General features: G+C 42.2%; 1 protein-coding gene across 1 annotated transcript in view; it reads right to left on the reverse strand.

The window, feature by feature from the left end:
* The window catches only part of EPHB6 (EPH receptor B6), a 56,478-nt gene extending 45,054 nt beyond the window's left edge, over positions 1 to 11,424 (reverse strand). The window contains exon 1 of the mRNA XM_086614848.1: positions 11,331 to 11,424. Coding sequence (XP_086470974.1) covers positions 11,331 to 11,424 — 94 coding nt within the window. The remainder of the gene's footprint in view (positions 1 to 11,330) is intronic.
* Between the last annotated feature and the right edge of the window lie 7,486 nt (positions 11,425 to 18,910).

An 18,910-nucleotide genomic window follows, 5' to 3' on the forward strand; every position in this document is an offset into this window, starting at 1 on the left:
TCCCAGTTTTCCCAGACCCATCAGTGAAGACAGTGGGTCCTTGTACTGGCACTCGGCTATTTTTTGGCCGCAAGGTAAAGCTTGTCGATCTTGCCAATTGCAGCAATTTATGGCTAGGCAGATGATATGCAATTTGTCCTGAGAAATTTTCCAGCGCACTTTGGAGAGGAGCACTGTTAGTAAGGCTCCACTCAAAGTATTCCTGCTGTACTGGCAGAACAATTATTGCAGGATCTGCTGCCACCAATTGTAGACAGCGCTGACGGCATTTGATTATCAGACAAGCAATTAATTCAAATAATGTAGATGCTGTCTTTTTTGGTTGGTGCGGCAAAAAGACCCATTCCAGAATATGCAAGGGGTCAGACCACTGTTTGTTCCATTGGCCAATGATACCTGTTGGATGAGAATCTGGAGTGGTAATAAAAACGGTAATATCAATGGAGGGATCTATTCGGTAAACCTGACGAGCAGAAATGGCCTGTTGAACCTCCTCTAGTGCCCGTCGCGCTTCAGGAGTCAATTTTCGAGGTGAATTCAACTCAGGGTCCCCCTTTAAAATATTGAAGAGCGGCGCAAGTTGCGCCGTGGTTAGCCCTAGATAGGGACGTAACCAATTGATGACGCCCAACAGTTTCTGAGCGTCATTCAAGGTCTTAATAGAACTCGAGAATTGCACCTCTTGGTGTTGTATAGTTTGGTCCAAAATTTTGACTCCTAAATATCTCCAAGGAGGATGCTGTTGAACTTTCTCCGGAGCCACTTGCAATCCATAAGAATGCAGAGCAGTGAGTAGCCGAGGCTGTATCTTCAGCAGCTCGTCCTGGGTGGATGCTGCTACCAGGATATCATCCATGTAATGGTAGCAGTATGCTTCAGGGAACTGCTTACGGATTCCGGACAAAGCTTGAGCAACGTACCATTGACAGATAGTCGGGCTGTTCTTCATGCCCTGAGGTAGGACCTTCCATTGATATCTCTTTGCAGGTTCAGCGTTGTTAACCGCAGGTACAGTAAAGGCAAATTTTGGTTTGTCATTAGGATGTAAGGGGATCGTGAAAAAACAGTCCTTCAAGTCAATGATCAAGATTTCCCACCCTGCTGGAATCATGGTGGGTGAGGGCATACCAGGCTGCAATGCCCCCATGCTTTCCATTACTGCATTGATTTTTCGGAGATCTTGTAGCAATCTCCATTTTCCTGATTTCTTCTTAATTACGAAGACAGGTGTATTCCAGGGACTGGTAGAAGGTTCAAGGTGTCCCTGTTGTAATTGTTCCTTAACTAGTTGATGAAGGGCGACTAATTTTTCTTTTGGTAGGGGCCACTGGGGTTGCCAGATGGGTTTGTTTGCTAACCATCGCAAAGGCAACGTAGGATATTGTGGCCAGAGCAGACTTATAGCTTTCAGATTCTAGCTTAGAGCATGCTTCGATCATTTCTGTTAGTGTAGGCTCCCCTGGCATGGAATTTATGATTTTTCTACATTCTTCATTGGCATTGTCTTTTGCCAGCTGCTTACATAGTAGTTGTCTCAGGTTTTCATCTTCGACCTGTTTTTCGAGGGCTGCAGCAACTTTCTCTACGAAAGATAAAAAGTGTTCTTTCTGCCCCTGATAAATCTTCACATACCGCGTTTTTGGGGCAGCCATATCTATGCCCTTTAATAGAGCTCCCACGCCGATCTTTTGGGCTTGCTCAAGAACTTGGGGGTGCCATGTAGCTTGAAAATCGGGGTCAGCGAAAAGCATTGGCTCCCAGTAGAGCATCTGTTGGAGCTCCGTATCTGGGGTCAGTTGGGGGTAATTGCATGTTTCCGGCTGCAGCTCTCTCAGCCATTCTTCTCCAGTTGGCCTCGAAGACCTGTATATTGTACTGGTTGAAATAATACCTGACCTAGATGTTTAATGTCGAATGGGGAGAGTAGGTCAGTATTTAATATCCTGATGATCTGCATGACCTGAGGAGAGTCTAAACCGTATTGTGCTACCTTGGTTTGCAGGTCTTGGACTACCTTCCAGGCGATGGTTTCGTGTTTGTCAATTTGACCTGAGTTAGGAAGCGCCTTTTGTACTGGGAAGGCTTGGATAAGATCCTCTGTTCGTTCATTACTTCCCTGAACAATCTGCTCAGACCCCTTTTCAGGCAACCCAACTTTTTCTATTAGATCCCAGTCGCCAGCCTCCAGAGCCCGCCTCTTGACTTCTTCCCAGAACCGTTTTGAATTTTTTGGAGCGCACAGTCACCTTGCATTCGGGAAGCGTCCAGGGACAGGTTGTGGGCTGGCCATGTTTGTTGTTGTCTGACTGTCGCCACGGCTTCCTGCAGTGATGAAACATTATCAGGCAGGGGTGTGTCCAATGGCTTCTGACAGGATGCAGACGCTGGGCCAACGGGTCGTGTAAAGGCGGAGGCTGTGGCCGGTTGTGGAACAGTCCATGGAGATGCAGTCTGGGTTGCGGAAACTTGTGTCGGCACCACTGTCTGTGAAGGTGCCACTGCTGTTGTCAGTGGCATACTTGGCGCCACTTCCGGGGTCGTTGCTGGGCCGGTTGGCACGGCCAGCCCAGGTTGTCCCGGTACAGATTCGGCAGCAATAACCTGCCGCAACATTTCCATCAATGCCGTTAGTTGTTGCGACATTCCTTGCAAACCTGCCATAACCTGCTGTATTATGAAATGCGTTGTTCGGGGTTGCTCCATTTGTGCCCGTGGCAGATAGCCGGGCGCTATGGGTGATGCCGCAGGACATGAGGTTGCAGTAAACCAGGGTGCCATGCCTGGGAACTGTCCTTGTGGTGCCTGGTCTGGTTGAGGGGCCAATGGCGGAGCAGTAGGAAGAACACATTCTGCTGTAATGGCTGAAGTAGCCGGTTGAGATGCAGAAGAAGGGGAGGCTGTTGGGGCGAAGGGTGGGGGACGCTCCGATGCTTTGTCTTGTCCGGAGGAGCATTCCCGCAAAAAATCACAAGGAGGACACTTGGGTTGGACATAATCTCGCAGGGAGGGGTAAAGCTTCTGTGCAGTCCCCACAACTTTCTCCATATCTGAGGACAGCGGGGGCACAACTGGTGCACTACCCGTGGTCAGTCCCCTTTCAGATAATTCATCGTCCCCTTCAGAAACTTCACTTGTGGATTCATCAGAATCTGGCAATACTTTTTCCTTCCTTTCTACGTCCATGTCTGCATTACATCATATACAGTTCCCCAAATACGTAGCAGACCAGTCAGGTTCTTTCGTCCAAATACTGTTTCATAGATTAGCTTATCCCCTAGCTGCTTCCACGCTTCAGAGCTAAAGGGGGTGTTGAGGTCGGTCAGGCATTCATGCTCTGCCGCCCAATCTAACAGCTCACAGAGAGCTTCATCACTTATTTTAGCCCCTGCGACTGTCATTGCAGGTTTGAGAATGGAAAACATCATGCTTTCTTTTGTGGAGCTTTGTCCCATCATTCTAATTTGCAGTTCGTCCCTTGGAGCCCCGTGTACGGAAGCACGTACCTTCAGATCTTAGTTGCGGCTGGATCACGTCGGGGTCACCAGTTGTCGCAGCTGGAAGGCTTCAGGTGGCTCCAAGTAGACCAATGCTCTAATGCGAAGGCTTCAGGCTTACTCTAAGGAAGGCCCACACTCCTCCAAGACTCAGGAGGAAATGCCTCACCCTTAGAAGTAAACACCCTGCCTTAAATAGTCAGGAGTCACATGGTTTGCTAGATGGGTCAAGGCTATTGGTCACTTGACCATCCATCTCCCAGAGTGATTGGCTGAATGCTACAGCACCTGTTTCAAGGTAACTTTCCCAGTGTAACGAGCCACAGGTGTTTTAGTTAACCTGCATAGGGAAAGAACCTTCACAGGATGCTGCAGCAGCCAAAAGATTTCTCCACACACATACAAACACATGCAGAAACACACATGCTATGGACCCCTCCAGTAACTGGCCTTAGACACTCAGTCTTCCCAGGAGCTGGCCCTTGGATCATCTTGTCTCTGGTTGCACAGAGATACACAACAACCAGACAGGACTCCCAAAGAACCTCCAGAACTCATGGGCTTCCCAACAGTTGGCCTAGACCTCCTGATTCCCTCAGTAGATAGCTCCTCCAGAGACATGCACATACAAACAGGTATCTCGTTCATCCCCCAGCCTCTCTGGTGTCTCCCTGACTTCCCAAACCAATCACTCTACTAACCAGCTAGTCTGGGTTGGTATTTGCTAGAGATCACAGAGTTACTCATATAAGCTCACTCACTCCAGTTGCTGGCATCACAGACACACATCTTATGACCTGTGGTCCAGTTCGAGTTCCTGGCAGTCGATTTTCATCCATTCCAGTCTCTCCAGTTGCTGGCAGCACTGACACATGGGCCCCTATGACCTGTGGTTCAATTCCAGTTGCTGGCATTTAAACACCCACATATACACCCAGGCACACAAAATAAAGCCCCCTCACCCAGGGAATTAAGTGAAAAATTGAATTTGATAAGAAGATAGGATAGACTGTGGCAATCAGGTGCAGGTCAAGGCTTGATAGGTAGTCCTGGTTTCAACTGGGATAGAGTCAGTTTTCTTCTTAGTAGCTAGAATACCGCCGTGTTTTGGATTTAGTATTGTTAACACTGAAATCAAAATAGTTAAAAATGTTCTTAATAACCAGTCCTTTCAAATCAACCTCTGTAAAGCCCCATCCTTCAGAACAAGCTAATGATTTACCCAGAATAGAAAAGTGGATAGCAGACTACCTGGCAACGTGATTTGTACTGAACAATGTGATTTCTTTAATGAACCAAGTTTCCCTGGGTGATAAATACCAAGTGTGGCCAGCAAACCAGAAAAAATTACTGAAACTGCCAAGGTAATGGGAAGGTAATTCTGACAGGGGGAGACCATGACCACTGACTCATTGACCACCTACTCAAAAGAGAACAACAAAAGTAGGAAACCAAGCCTGTGTTCTAATTTGCACCCTAGGCAAAGCAATTTTAACCAATCATTTAATAGAATAACAATGTGTATGTATTATAATAATGAATCTATTAATGTTCTGTGTATAAATAATTGCTGATTTGGAACTTTGGTGTGCTGTCTTGGAAGAGGCACCCATATATATGTAATAAAAGAAAACACCTCCACTCTGTGTGTGGATAGGCGTATTGCACACCATATAACGGATCCCAGGTTTTGGAGCAACAGTATGGGATTTTGTATGAGAAGAATGCTGATCATCCACTGATGTTTTCAGTCTTTGCTAAGAAATTAAGGACTTTTCGACTTCCCGTGCTTTGCTAGTGTGCAGGTGCACAAGAAGCTGCGAGTGAACACAGCCAGAGCAACTGATCCCATTGGCCAATGGGCTATTCCATACCATGCAACATCCTGCTCAATATATAAATGAGGGTTAGCCAGGAATTTTTCTCTCTCTGTCTTTTGGGATTGTGGTTTCGGGATTTCTCTCCTCCGGGAATTGCTAGCTGGGGCCGGGCTGGGCGTTGGTCAGCAGGTGGTGAGCAGTTGCACTGTGCATCACTCGTTCGTATTTTCTACTATTATCATTATTATTATTTATTTTAATTTATTTCAATTATTAAATCGTTCTTATCTCAACCCAGGAGTCTTCTTACCTTTACCCCTCTACTTATCTCCCCTGTCCTCTGGAGTGGAGGAGGGTGAGCAAGTGGCTGCGTGGTGTTTGGTTGCCAGCAGGGTTAAAACCACCACACTGGCTGTATGGACCAGCAGGCTGTTTACACATCACTGGCCCCTTATCTCCCTATTTTCCCCACACTTAATCCTCCTCAAAACCACCTTTCTCCACCTGTGGTTCCTCCCACTAAAAACCCCACAGTAACCCTGTGGGCAGTAACCCCCCTCCATCTGCAAGGTGCTCCAGAGAGCACTTCCATTGACTTATCTGAACGGGTTCCATTCCCACTCAACGGGCTGGTCACACTCCTGTGACAGCCCTGGGAGAAGCTGGGTCACGGTGCTTATTTCTCTGTTAAATTATTCGGGTTCTCCTGCCTTTCACTGTTCCTCTGTGATCCCTTGAGTGTGGGGAGACGAGCCTTTTACCACGCAACTGAATAAATATATTTATATATGTGGGCTACTCCTTGGAGACACAATAAAGTGAAACCTTTGGGAAGCTTTAAATACAACACAACTTCTTCCAAAACTAAACAGCTATCGTGGTGGAGTAAATAATATGTCAATGGCTAGTGACACGTGCAACTGTAATAAGTATTTTATTTTTCAAGAATGAGTTGATGAAACAAGTAAAAAAAAACCAAAAATAGCCAAAAAAATCCCACTTGTTCATAACTACTCCATGCAAAGATTGCTGTTATTTTTTAAACAAAAAAAATGTCTTTTTTACAGTTCAGCTATGACTTGAAGTGAAAGAACAAGCTACAGAGTTACAAAACATGCCTCCTAATATAAAAGAATATACACAAAACCAACCTATATGAGACAAATTAGTTTGATTTTTTTCTTGGATAAATCTATATTATGAGGTCATTCCTGCAATGAATGTTCCTGTATTACTTCTGCACTCATATGCAATTAATAAAAAAAGCTATTTGGAGCCAATGGGATTATGTATTTAGTGAGTACCATGACATGTAATACTTTTAACTACTTGCTATGTCAGAGCAAAATGCTGACACTACCAGAACATCAAAGTTGTCATCCACACGGCGGAATTCTCTCTCCAACCAGGAGTTATGTACCGTCTGTGAAAGAGGAATGACAGCCAAATGGTCTAGGATATGGAAATAGCTATTTGCAAGGTAGCACAGCTTTTGAGCTTTAGGAATGACTCTGTATTTTTCTATTTACCTCCCTTGTTCTTTAGTTAAAGCTCTAGTGAAACTGCCAGGATTAGCACGTTGCACAATTCCTCTGCTGACGTCAGGAAATGCAGACATCAGGAAATAAATAATAATAATAAAAAAAACACATTAAATGCTTAGTTTCAACTTTGCATACGCATTCAAATGAAATTATCATCTACAACTTTCCTAGCAGTAGAATATAATATGTATTTTTCCACAGTTTAAGAGCTTCATTCTGCAAAACACCCACTATTGAGTCTAGAACTTCTCCAGCTGCCACTGCTATAAAGGTGGCTACTGTTGACGACAGTACAGTGTGATTTTTCAAGTTTATCTATGTTTTCCTGCTTATTTTTTGTTTCATAAACATCGAAAAGTGAGCTTGGGTCTTCTAAGGTTTCACTGAAGCATATACTCAAAGTCCCAGATACCATACACTACAAGAATGCCGTTCCTTTTCTTTGAAGCTTTAATTAGCTTCGAATATAAACAGTATTAGTTGCAGCATGAATAGCCTCTACTGTAAAACTGGCCTCCAGCTGGGAACAGTTCCAACACAGGGCTACGGTACACTCCTAGGAATAGGGATGTCCTAGCAGAGGGACTACAGAATAATTTATTATGGAACAAAAATCTAGAGCAGCTGCTGAGACTGATCAACGGGATAACCCAGACACCCCTGCCCTTATAAGCAAGCTGCACACCAGACCAGTCCCGTTCACCTTCTTCATGTCTACTGTCTTCTAATTCCTCTGCCCTGGGCTTTCCAAGCATGTGGCAAAGATTACGTCATGCAGAGAAGTGTGAGGAAAGAACTGGGAAGGACATAAAAGAAAATCTTTGCTAAGATTTTAATAACTCATGTGAATCACAAGGAACTGAAGTAAAACATTAATTTTACTTTTTTTTTCCCCCTGAAGTAAAATAACATCCATTTAAATATTTTTTTAATACATATAATACAACAAAAGGCAGGCAATGGTATTTTTTACTCTGATGAATACCTTTGAGGAATGTATAGTTTTCCTCCAACTCAAAGTCAAGCCAATTTGAGCAATCAATACACTATTTTCAACAATCCAAGATGACAACCAGCTAATAGAAAAGGTAGAGGAAAAGTGACATAAGAATTCCCAACCTCACCACCTTTTCCTTGCATATTCCCTTTTGCCAAGGAGACACTTTTAATGCAAAAATAAAAAAAGCAGAAGAATTATCCTCTCTATATCTTGAACTTCCAGAAGATATTTAGAAAGGCTGTCCAGCCATTCTGCAGGCTGGAGAGTTTGTTGTAAAATAAATGCAGTCACTCACACGCAGAACGCATCATTCCTTTGGAACATATTTAATGAGTTCTGAAAAAATGAACTCCACTTGTGCTTACAGCTGCAAGTATTTATAATTCAGTCATACTAAAACAAATATTCCACCGAAAATTCAGCTCTGTGCCTTAGTAAGAGCTATTTCATGAGCAAGTTATCACTTGCTCTCAGCTATGTTGCCTGTAGCCCATCAGGCATTCTCAAATTCTCTGCTTCACTAACTCTTACAATCTGAAAGGTTAACCTACATGGTTAACGTGGAATGGGAAACTGTAGGCAGTAATTACATACATACTCACAGAAAAAAAAAAAATCCATGTATTTCTTTACGTGTTTTTGAGATGGAAAAAAAAGAGATATCTATTTTTTCACCCAGCATGTAGGTCAAAAATAACACTCCCCAAACTAAAACCTCAAAAAATTCTTACAAGGCCATAAATGCCATCTAATGAAACTTTTGTGCAATCTTGTTTCCTTTTATAAAGCTGAAATAACAAGTTTACAAATGTCTTCTGTTTCCCAAACATTTTTTCAATCCTGCTTCCCATGCAGGTTTTTTCTAGTCTAAAAATCGTGTCTGGAAAATTTTGGACAGACATGCTCATTCCTAGTGAAACCAGTGTGTCCAAATACCAGATCTGTACTAAATAATTTCAGCCTAATGGTTATTTTTTATGCATTAACAACAATAACAACAAAAAGATTTTCAGTTCCTTACGAGAACTTCTTCACTTCTGAGTCATTAAGGGGTTTTAAGTCTCATTAGGTCCTACAAACAGATGCTGCCTTCCTTATATCTGAAAAGCATTCTGCATAAAAAAATATTTGCTCTCTTCACAGCACATAGAAAGATGGTTTGAATACTTCAGCTACTTTTAATTCCCCTCTCTACAGCTTCTCCTTCTTTTCTTAACCATTTACATTAAGGTTTTATCCATATTGGTTTTCCCCTGTTAGGAAATTTCAAACCAACCTTAGTTTGAGACAAAAAAAGTGATTTACATTCCGACTGTTTAAATCTAACTCAGATGCCTGAGGAACACTTCAAAGAAAAATTACCTGGATTGATTTTTCCACTCAGTCAATCCTTTTCAGATAGAGGTCAGCCGTATTTTAGACACCACGTAAAACTTCTAAGAAACCTCACAAAAACTAAAGACCAAACTAGATGTTACCTATATTTTTCACCTTAAATCTGAAACCTAAAGTTCAAGTTTCTACTACATATAACGAGTCAACAAAATGGCCAAGGGCCTTTTTAATTCATAGAATCATAGAATGGTTAGGGCTGGAAGGGACCTTCAAAGGTCATCTAGTCCAACCCCCCTGCAAGGAACAGGGATATCTCCAACTAGATCAGGTTGCTCAGGGCCTCGTCCAGCCTGGCCTTGAATGTCTCCAGGGATGGAGCATCCACCACCTCTCCAGGCAACCTGTTCCAGTGTTCTACAACTCTCATGGTAAAACATTTTTTTCCTAATATCCAACCTGAATCTACCTCCCTCTATTTTAAAACCATTACCCCTTGTCCTATCACAACAGGCCCTCCTGAACAGCCTCTCCCCATCTTTCTTGTAGGCCCCCTTGAGGTACTGGAAGACCACTATAAGGTCACCCCGGAGCCTCCTTATGGATAACTCCATATGGATAACTTACGGATAAATTCCTTATGGATAACTCCGTAGCAAAGCAAAACTTTCTACAGAGTTATCATCAGACTTTCCTTCCCCTAATGCATAATTTTTCTTTGACTTTGACCACACCAAAAATACTTCCCTCTGAGGTGTAAATCAGCTTTGGAGTGCAATCCTAGGACCATGTAGTATGGTCACAACGCAAGGTGGTGACTCCCCTGACTCTGAATTGAGAATTCATTGCTCATGGGCACCTTTACTGCTTCATCTCCATAGGCAGAATTTTACTGCCCTATTTTAATCCAGGCAATTCCACAAAGCAATCTGTGAAGTTGTATCACATGGCACCTTCTAAATTCCTTTATCTCTACAAACTCACAGGAGTGACCACTGAATTCCAAAAGTGCCAGTTCCTACAGGCATCACTGAGTTTTTGTGGAGAATATGGACATTTTCTCTCCCCCAGTTACACCAAGAAATAACACAGTACTTTATAAAATCATTTTTAAATCAGCAATTGACAGAGTTGCAGAGATTTAAGAATTTGTATTATCATCTTACATCAATTATTTCCTCTCTGAACTCCCTTCCACTCCATTCCCCTCCTATTAAGAGAAGGGATGCTTTAACAAGCTTTCCTCTTCATTATTAATAAGAAAAAAAAAAAATCAGTATTTTTTTCTTCCCATCTCCACTTTTTCTTAAATCTCACACAATTCTCCTTTCCCTCCCTCTCCCTTTGATTCTCTCTCTCCCTCCTCTCCTTTTTCAGAGGCTTTGACATAAGCAAGAGATGAACATTCATCACAAAGCAGTGCAGTTCATTGAGCACATGTCGCTGCAAGGATATTTCTTGGAACGAACAACAGGAATGTTTACAATACCTCTGCCCTTCTCTAACTCTCTCCCATCTTATCTCCTGCTCTCCTCACCCTCCCTCCTATCATCTGTTCTTTCTTCTCCCATTTTCTCGGCTTTTCTTTTCCCCATCCCACCTTTTCTCTTTCCTGTCTTCACCACTCTTTCCCTCCTCTCCTCTGCTGGCTCAGCACAAACTGCCTCTTCTTGTTAATGCAAAGCATCCTCTCCGTGCCTGTTACACGAGGCAAGTTGTTCAGATGGCAGAGACAAAAATTCCCAATTTCAGCCCACTGGATGCTGCCTTGTAGAACACAATAAACATGGAGAGATAGTTTCACAAACACGGTGCAAGAATAGCAACACAAGCATCAAATACATGCAAAGCAAAACCAAGGAGCTTATTCCCCAGGCAAAAGTTTATTTTTTTAGACTATCACTTCTGAGATAGCTACTAGAAATGTCCATTAATGGCCCTTCATAACAGGATTTGCCTGTCCCACTAGAAACAATACTAATATCTTTTTACATCTCAGGAGATAGTGATCAACCATCAAATGGAAAGACATACACTCAAAGCTCATCTGGACTAGGATAAGCATACGGGAGAGTACACTTTTTTTTCCCCCTAGAGAAAATTTTGTTAAGTTGTTGCAATATATAAAATCTTTTCTTACCTTCTAGCGAGGTGACTAGATGAAAGAAGCAGACCATCCAGAGCCAACCCATTCCCGTCATTCTTCTTGCACTGGTGCCAGCTTTAGAATCCATTAAGATTCTTTGTAGATACCATCATCTCCAAATCCCACACATCACTCCCTTGAAACGGTCAGAGATTTCTTGGAGCGTGTTAATATCTTCCCAAATGAAAGCCCAGAGGCCTTCACACAGAAATACTGTTTAAGAAAAAAGAGCAGGTGGAAACAGAAATGAGGTCACAATAACACAGAACTGGCAGTTTTTATACAGCCACTCCATCACTTACTACTTCCGAGACACGAGTGAGAAAGAGCAGCACCGAACTAGTATTTACCATTTACCCACATCTCCCACCCCTCAAGATTTCAGTCCCAGTTGTTTTGTACACTGACAGCAGACACAGATTCTGAGACATTCATGGCATCGGTGAGATCCCAGATCAGTGCTAATCTGTCCTACAACACAGGCTGTATTCCTACTTAAGTCCTGACCCTTTGCATCTTTGGCGATGTCCCTTGGAAGGTCTCCATTCCATTTCCCCTCTATGCTTTCCAAATCCTCCTTCTTATAATTCCACTCTGCCTTTTCAGGACTCTGCAGGGCAGAAGCCAAGACAGGAGAGTTTTTGCCATTTATGACAACACAAATCCGCACTGCTGACACACTTGTGTCATTCCAGATGCAGGCATTTCTCCCCTTAAGCATCTGACTGCACAAGGCTACTGAAGCTGGACAGTATTTTTCCCCTTAATACGTTGTAGGTGAGGATGCAAACATTGTGATATTTAAGGTTAAATAGGAAACCTGTGTTACAGCCAGGAAAAGCACACAAGTCCAAATTTATTATCTTCAGTGGGGAAAAAACCCAAACAAAACTCCACTGCCATCATTGAGAACCTGACATAAAGGCTTATTTTACAGTCAGGGAGCAGCATTTAGCCTAATCCAGCACTGCACTAGATCAGTTCAGCACAATAATTTTGCTAAGCAAGGTATTTCTGGCTCCATCTGCCCAATTCTTAGCCCACTAGAGAAACATCATGGCAATATGTAGGTTACATGCAAAAAGCCAGTATGTTTTATTTCTTTAGATGCTCTTTGAAGTATTTTCAATGCTGTGCACAATGTCTTCAGCGAGACAGTGAAGCGTAGCTAAGGAGAAAGAAAAATGTCTCAGGCAATAGAGAGAAATGGCTCAATAACTTCCCCAAAATAGAGGGGAGTTGTATGTAATTAAAAGGGGCAGCCTCACTGCAATTATCTGAAAACCTAGCAATAGGGTATTTGAGCAATTTCAGCATAGCAGAGGAAAAAGCATCCTGGGGAGTACGAGAAAAGGCAATGGAGTGCAATCTGATTCGCTTCACTAAAGGGGGAGAGAAATTACACAATGGGATGGAATAGTTCTCTCTTACGTTGCCTCTAATGAGAACTTCGAGCACCAAACACAGATGAATCAAAGGCATCACTAAAACTTAAGGGAACTAAAGGGACCTCAGGAAGAAGCAAAAATTTTGACTCATGATTTATGAGGAAAGAGAAAAATAAGTATAACCGAGGAAAAATGAAGATTAAATGGCAGGACAGGTGTAATACAGGTACTGCATGTCAGCTTAGGAAGCATATATACACCACAGAAGAAAAACACCACTGGATGAAGCTGTAAAAAGGAGAAAAATCCAGGCTGAGCGATCAGAAAACTCTTCTTTACAGAAATAAACAGCCAAGCACACAGCAGTGTTCTCAAAGAACAGGGCTGAAGACTCTGCCTGAGCCACAAAAAATAAGACTGGGCACACTGGAATCAAGTCTGCATGACCACTCTACATGGACACATAAATACTCATCGTTCCCACTGCCAGTCAACCTATAACATTAGAACATCTAAGTCTTTTTTGTAGGCCAGTCAGCTCCTGAGAGATGGGGACTTTTAAACATTCATTTTGAAGGCAAATAAATGCAGAGACAGAGGTCAAATAAACTGAAGACAACTTTCACTTCAGTCAATGAGATTGCATTGAGTTACAGGAGGCTGGAAAACAGCCCACAACTCAGACTTTCTCAATGTCATACAACCTAACGAGTGGCAGAGCAGGAAAGAGAACCCAAATACGCTCTGGCTGCTGGATCTCCAGCCAAAGTCTGGAAATTAGGTAATATGTAAGGAGGAAATAAGTTTGCTACCACAAAACAGATATAACTAAGAAAAAAACCCTGCTAGCAAGAACCAGACACAAAATCATTTCTGGCTCCAAGGGAAATAATATTTCTTCTTCCCTCCCTACCTGCACATCTCTCTTGCAACATCTGCTCAGCTTACTCTGGTAGACCCTGTGTCTCAGCAACGTTGCACTGCTCTTCATGAGGCATCAGACAGCTTTTATCTGGGTTAGACTGGAAAATTATTTTTCCCTGAAACAAACTGTGGCTAAGCTAAAAAGCCAGTTTTGATTTAGCAGTTCAAAAAAAAAAACCCAACCAAACTTCCATACCTCAATGAAAAATGCTTACTCCACAATGAAGGATAGAGAAGAACATTATGGAAGCATTTAAAGGGGAGTAGGAGGGAAGCAGTAGCCTCTCTGAACTAAAGAGTACCAAGCCCCTAAATTGCTAACCAGTGCCCTGCCCTTTCCCCCAGCACTTGATGTGTGCAGAATTGGACTACATGCAAAGACACTCATCCTTCTTTGGTTCTCCTACTATTTCTTCCCTACACCAAAATACTTAAACAGAAACCTCAAACCATCCCAACTTTTAAACCACCCTCTCCACTTGTCCACACAAGCACCTTTCCATGGACTTCTCAGCTTGTTACTTCTTCCAAAACCGCTTTCAGACAGATTACCTCTCCTTGCTACAGAATCCACTATCCCCCATTCCCTTTCAAATCCAAATTCAAAGGAATACACCTTCCCTGCACAGGATCCTTCAACAAACTTCCTTAAATACCCCTTCGTGTCCTCTCTCTTCCAGCTACGTAGAACTTGCCACCAACGTACCAGCTGCCAATCTGTCGTATGCCAACCCCTCCACGAAGGATTCTTTTTGGCAAATACTTGCTTGGCTAGTAGAATGATCTCTAACCTCTTGGAAGTCCTGAAAATCATAAAGCATCTGAAAAGCATGACAGGTCCTGAGGATCCAAATGTCTTTCAATGATTCAAGCCTATAGAACAGTGACGATCCCAAGCAGTCAGGAAAGACCAGTTATATATTGCCTTTGCTTTAGTACCAAGCTCCAAGAGGCAGAAGATGGAACTCTCCAGGTTATCTGCTTAAGTTATTCACCAATGTTACCATGATTGTTTACTTTGGCACCATCACTGTGGTATCTGGATTACCAAAATTTAATTAAGTTCAAGAACCCAATAACAGAGATGAATACCATCATCACCAGTATTTTCAAGGATCCTAGTTTCTGAACAACCAGTGAGGCAGAAGCTTCAAGAAACTTGTCGAGTTTTGAACATCACCAAGGATGGAGACTCCTCAGCTTTTTGGGCAGCTGTTCCAGGGATAACAACTACCAGGGATTATTTTTCTTCTTTACATATAGTCAGAATCTCCCTTGCTCTCTTCTGTTGTATAACTCAACAGAAGAGAGTCAGCTCTTCCCCAGCATCTCAAAGATCATCCCAAATAAGACTGCAAACACAAACCATTTCATGTGGAAAGCCTGGAATGTGAAACAAAGCATGCCAGGCTTAACTAGCTTCTCACCAGACAGAGCCAGTGCTGTAATTTCTCACTTTTTCTGAACTCAGCCTTGAAGTGGGAACGCTTCTGTACAGTCTCCAGGTGCTACAGGACAGACAGTGATAGTGGTCCCATATGTACCAGGACGAATGACACTTGTACAGGCCTGTGCTTGTTAGATTTCTGTCACAAAGGGGGCTGCTGTGTGCCCATCTTGTATCTGCACTGTGACAAACATGAAGGATTTCATGCAGCCAGCACCTCTGCAGCAGTCTCCTTACGCAAATAAAGGATTCCCTCAAAGTTCAAGCACTGTAAATGATGACACCTGAAGAGCCACAGGGCACTAGTGTTGCTAAACATGCCAATATCAATTCAAAATTCTCTTCCCTCAATGCACATGTGTTTTATCAGAAGGGAAGCAGATTTGCTTCTAGGTTTGTGTAGTCACTTAGAGTACTCTTAATTAATACTCATTAAGGACTCATATGCCTTGAGTCTTGATGGAGGTGGTCATGCACACGACAAACTTTAGAGGGATCTCCTTAGAATGGACTGGTTTTTTTTTCTTTTGGGTTTGCCTGGCACTCTGAGACTGATCAAGAACAGTGACAACTAGATAAACCATATTAATTCTCCGTTGGCCCCAAGTTCTGCTGGACCTAAGCTTTTAAAAAAAACCCCTTATTTTCTAATCCTTTTGATTCCACCCATAAATCTTTAGACAGACCTTTACTGAAGCAAATTCTAGCTTAGTGTACAGAATAGCCACGGATCAAAAAGTACTGCACATTGACCCTGTTCCCCTCTGACAGGTACCACCTGCAGAATCTGACATCAAACAGCAGTTAAGCATTCATCTGAACCATGCACCTGTCGGGTCCTGCAAGAGGAATTCAGCCATGCTTTTAGGATTAAGAAGCTAGGATTGTTCAGGCACTGCACAAGCCTCCTGGAGAAAAGATGAATGCCTGTCAGGTTCTTTCCTCCTCTCTATGAATGAAATGGAGTTGCTTCTTTGAGTTCTGTGAAATTAGAGCAAACCAGAGGCATCAGGAAGAACTATTAGTTCCATAGTCCCCAATTCCTACAGGAGACCTAAGGTCAGTTCCAATATTCTCTTCCCTGAAAGCAGACGGGAGCTTGATCCACTGCAGAGAGGATGCTCCATCCTGCACTACTTTGTAGAAATCCCAGCTCTAATATTGGTCCAAGTACCTCATTCCCAGGAAAGCACGGAGGCAAATGGAAAGAATGAGGCTGCCAACACAATATAAAACTTGTCAGTTCTTAAGCAAGAGCCCCCGACAGCCTCCCTTATTGGAAGAACACTTGTATTTTTGAATGTGTGGTCAAAAGAATAACAATTCTTTGTGCTTTAGTGCAAACTACATTTCGAAACATAAGAAAGAACACTGAAGCAGAACAATGTCCATCTAACCCAAGTTTTCCTTGTGTCTCCAGTGCCAGGAAGAGGTGCTATTTGGAGACAGCTTGCAAGCCTGACCTCTGTGAGGTCCACTCCTCTACGGTTCCTCCAGCATCCTCAAATACAAGACTAGGGGTGCTAGAGGGTATACCCAATCCATTCCCTCTAGTATCTGCTTATGAATTTATCTAATCCCTGTTTTGAACTTGCAACGGATTTGAAAATATATCTATCCCTGTGCAACAAAGTACTTTTTTATGTATTTTAAACTGTTCTACTAATAGAAGTTGAATCTGACATGGTTGCAATTTCAACTTCTATTGAAATAGAAATGCCGTACCTTTGCAGGCACAGGTTTTTTTCCTCTTGCACGTTTTGCACTATGACTCATAACAGCTTAATATTATCTCTCAGTAGAAGCATTAAAAAGATAAATGACTACAACGTTTGGGAGAGTCAATAAACTATTCCAATTAATTCATGCTGCACGCTGATTCCTCCCATTTAGGCAGAGTACGAAAAGTGGAATTAATATGTCTTCTCATTCATGATAAACAGAGAACCATGATGGTGTTACACATCAAGAAAGAGGCCTTCCCCCCTCCTCTTCCTCCAATTCTCTCCTATAATTGCTGCATTGCCACTGAGATGCCCTTGCTGCTACAGCCATGGATCTCGCTAGGATAAATCTCACGACGCTGTTGTGAAAAGCTGGCACCTGATGCTCATGCAACACTTGGAGCATGACATCATACTGCCTGTCTTCTTTCTTAGGCAATAATTACAACAACTGCTTTTCACAGAAATCTTGCTACACCCCAAACAGTAAGTGAACAGAGGGGGAGCAACACATAATTTATCATTCAGGGGTTGAATACTATGAAGTTAATGTGTTTTTCTTCAAAAAATTTATCACTAGGGCACATATAGAAGCATAGATAACTGTTTAATTAAATATATAAATAATTTCAATACTTGCTGTATATCCTTTTATCCTCTGCTACTATTTGAGATTATTTTGAATGACTCCAAAATACTTTAAAAATATCTGAAGAGGCGCGGAATTTGTAACACAGTCTTGTGGATTTTTTTTTTTTTTTATGGTCCGTTCAGTTTATTAGTTTAATTTTGGGAGAAAGAAGCTCTAAGGGCTAATTTATAACTGAGCTTAAAGGAATTCTTCCTCAACAATGTACTTCCTAAAGGCTTCCTCTAGCTGGCTTGATCATTTGTTGCTTACAGATTATCTAATTAGGATTGTGTCTGTGTCTTTTGGGATTCTTTAAGTTTACAATGACAATCCAAAGGTTGATTTTGAATGCTCTCCAAAGAAAGGGATTTATTTCCTTGTTTACCATGGAAACACCAGGAGTCTTGAAGCTGATCTTCCATGCTCTGATTATACGTTTTCTAGTGGGATCCAAGTTAAGAACTTCCATAGCCCTTAAAGGGAAGAGATGCTCGTTTCCATTAATTTCCATTAATTCCATTAATTATTAAGCCCTTGAGGCTTGGATAGGGTGCACAAATTAGAAGCATAATCACTCAAACAACCTCTCCAGCCAGTAGACTGAGCAGAATCATCTTCAGCAGGTATCCAAGTTCTGCACTGATTAAAAAAGGGAGCTATCTCCAGCTAAACAGCCTCCTCCAGGTGACTCCTTAGGTGCAGCTTAAAGGTATCTGGGGACATTCTGAGCCTCTGCTGAATTTCAACCCATGCAGACGACCACGTTAGCATCTGTTTTGAGAACCTCCCTGCTTTCCTTTAAATCTCTCTTCTCTGCCATGACACATACACTTGGCTGGAGAAGCCTCACAGTGTTGCTTGTGACCCTAGTTTATCTTCCCAAGCAAAATTCCTTCACTGCTGCCCTGTGTTTCTGCAGACCCTCTCAATGCTTCCCCACCACGTTTCTGCTATGCCTAACAAGATGGACACTGATCTCTTGAAACTATTGCAATAAAAGAAAAAAATAATAAATTAATGAAAGATACAGATTTTCTTCCACCCACTCATTAGGTACTTGAATTACATGCATGTTAAGTACAACAAAGCTCCCAAAGAAAATCTCTTCCTACCTCAGATGATTCGCCTTCATTGACAATTTTTGTAGTGATTCATGTACTTTTCAGAAAAACACCGATAATTATACTCAAGTTTCTAACATTAACACCGAGAAGCAAAATCCCAGCTCTAGAATATTAATAACGTTATAGAATGAAAAATGTGAAGAAATGCATTGTTGTGTATGTTAGCCACTACTTGCCTGACAGAAATTCTCCTAAAAAAACTAATAGGATTTGGAGTGATACAGAAATTACTCCCTTCAAATTTTCATACAGTAAATAAAGGAGATTGCAGAAAGAAGAGGGAGATAAAGAATCAGCATCTGCCCATCACATTTGTCTTCTTTGATGGAAAGAGAA

This window comes from Tauraco erythrolophus, chromosome 1, assembly GCF_009769465.1.
Source record: "Tauraco erythrolophus isolate bTauEry1 chromosome 1, bTauEry1.pri, whole genome shotgun sequence".
In the NCBI taxonomy this organism is placed as follows: Eukaryota; Metazoa; Chordata; class Aves; order Musophagiformes; family Musophagidae; genus Tauraco; species Tauraco erythrolophus.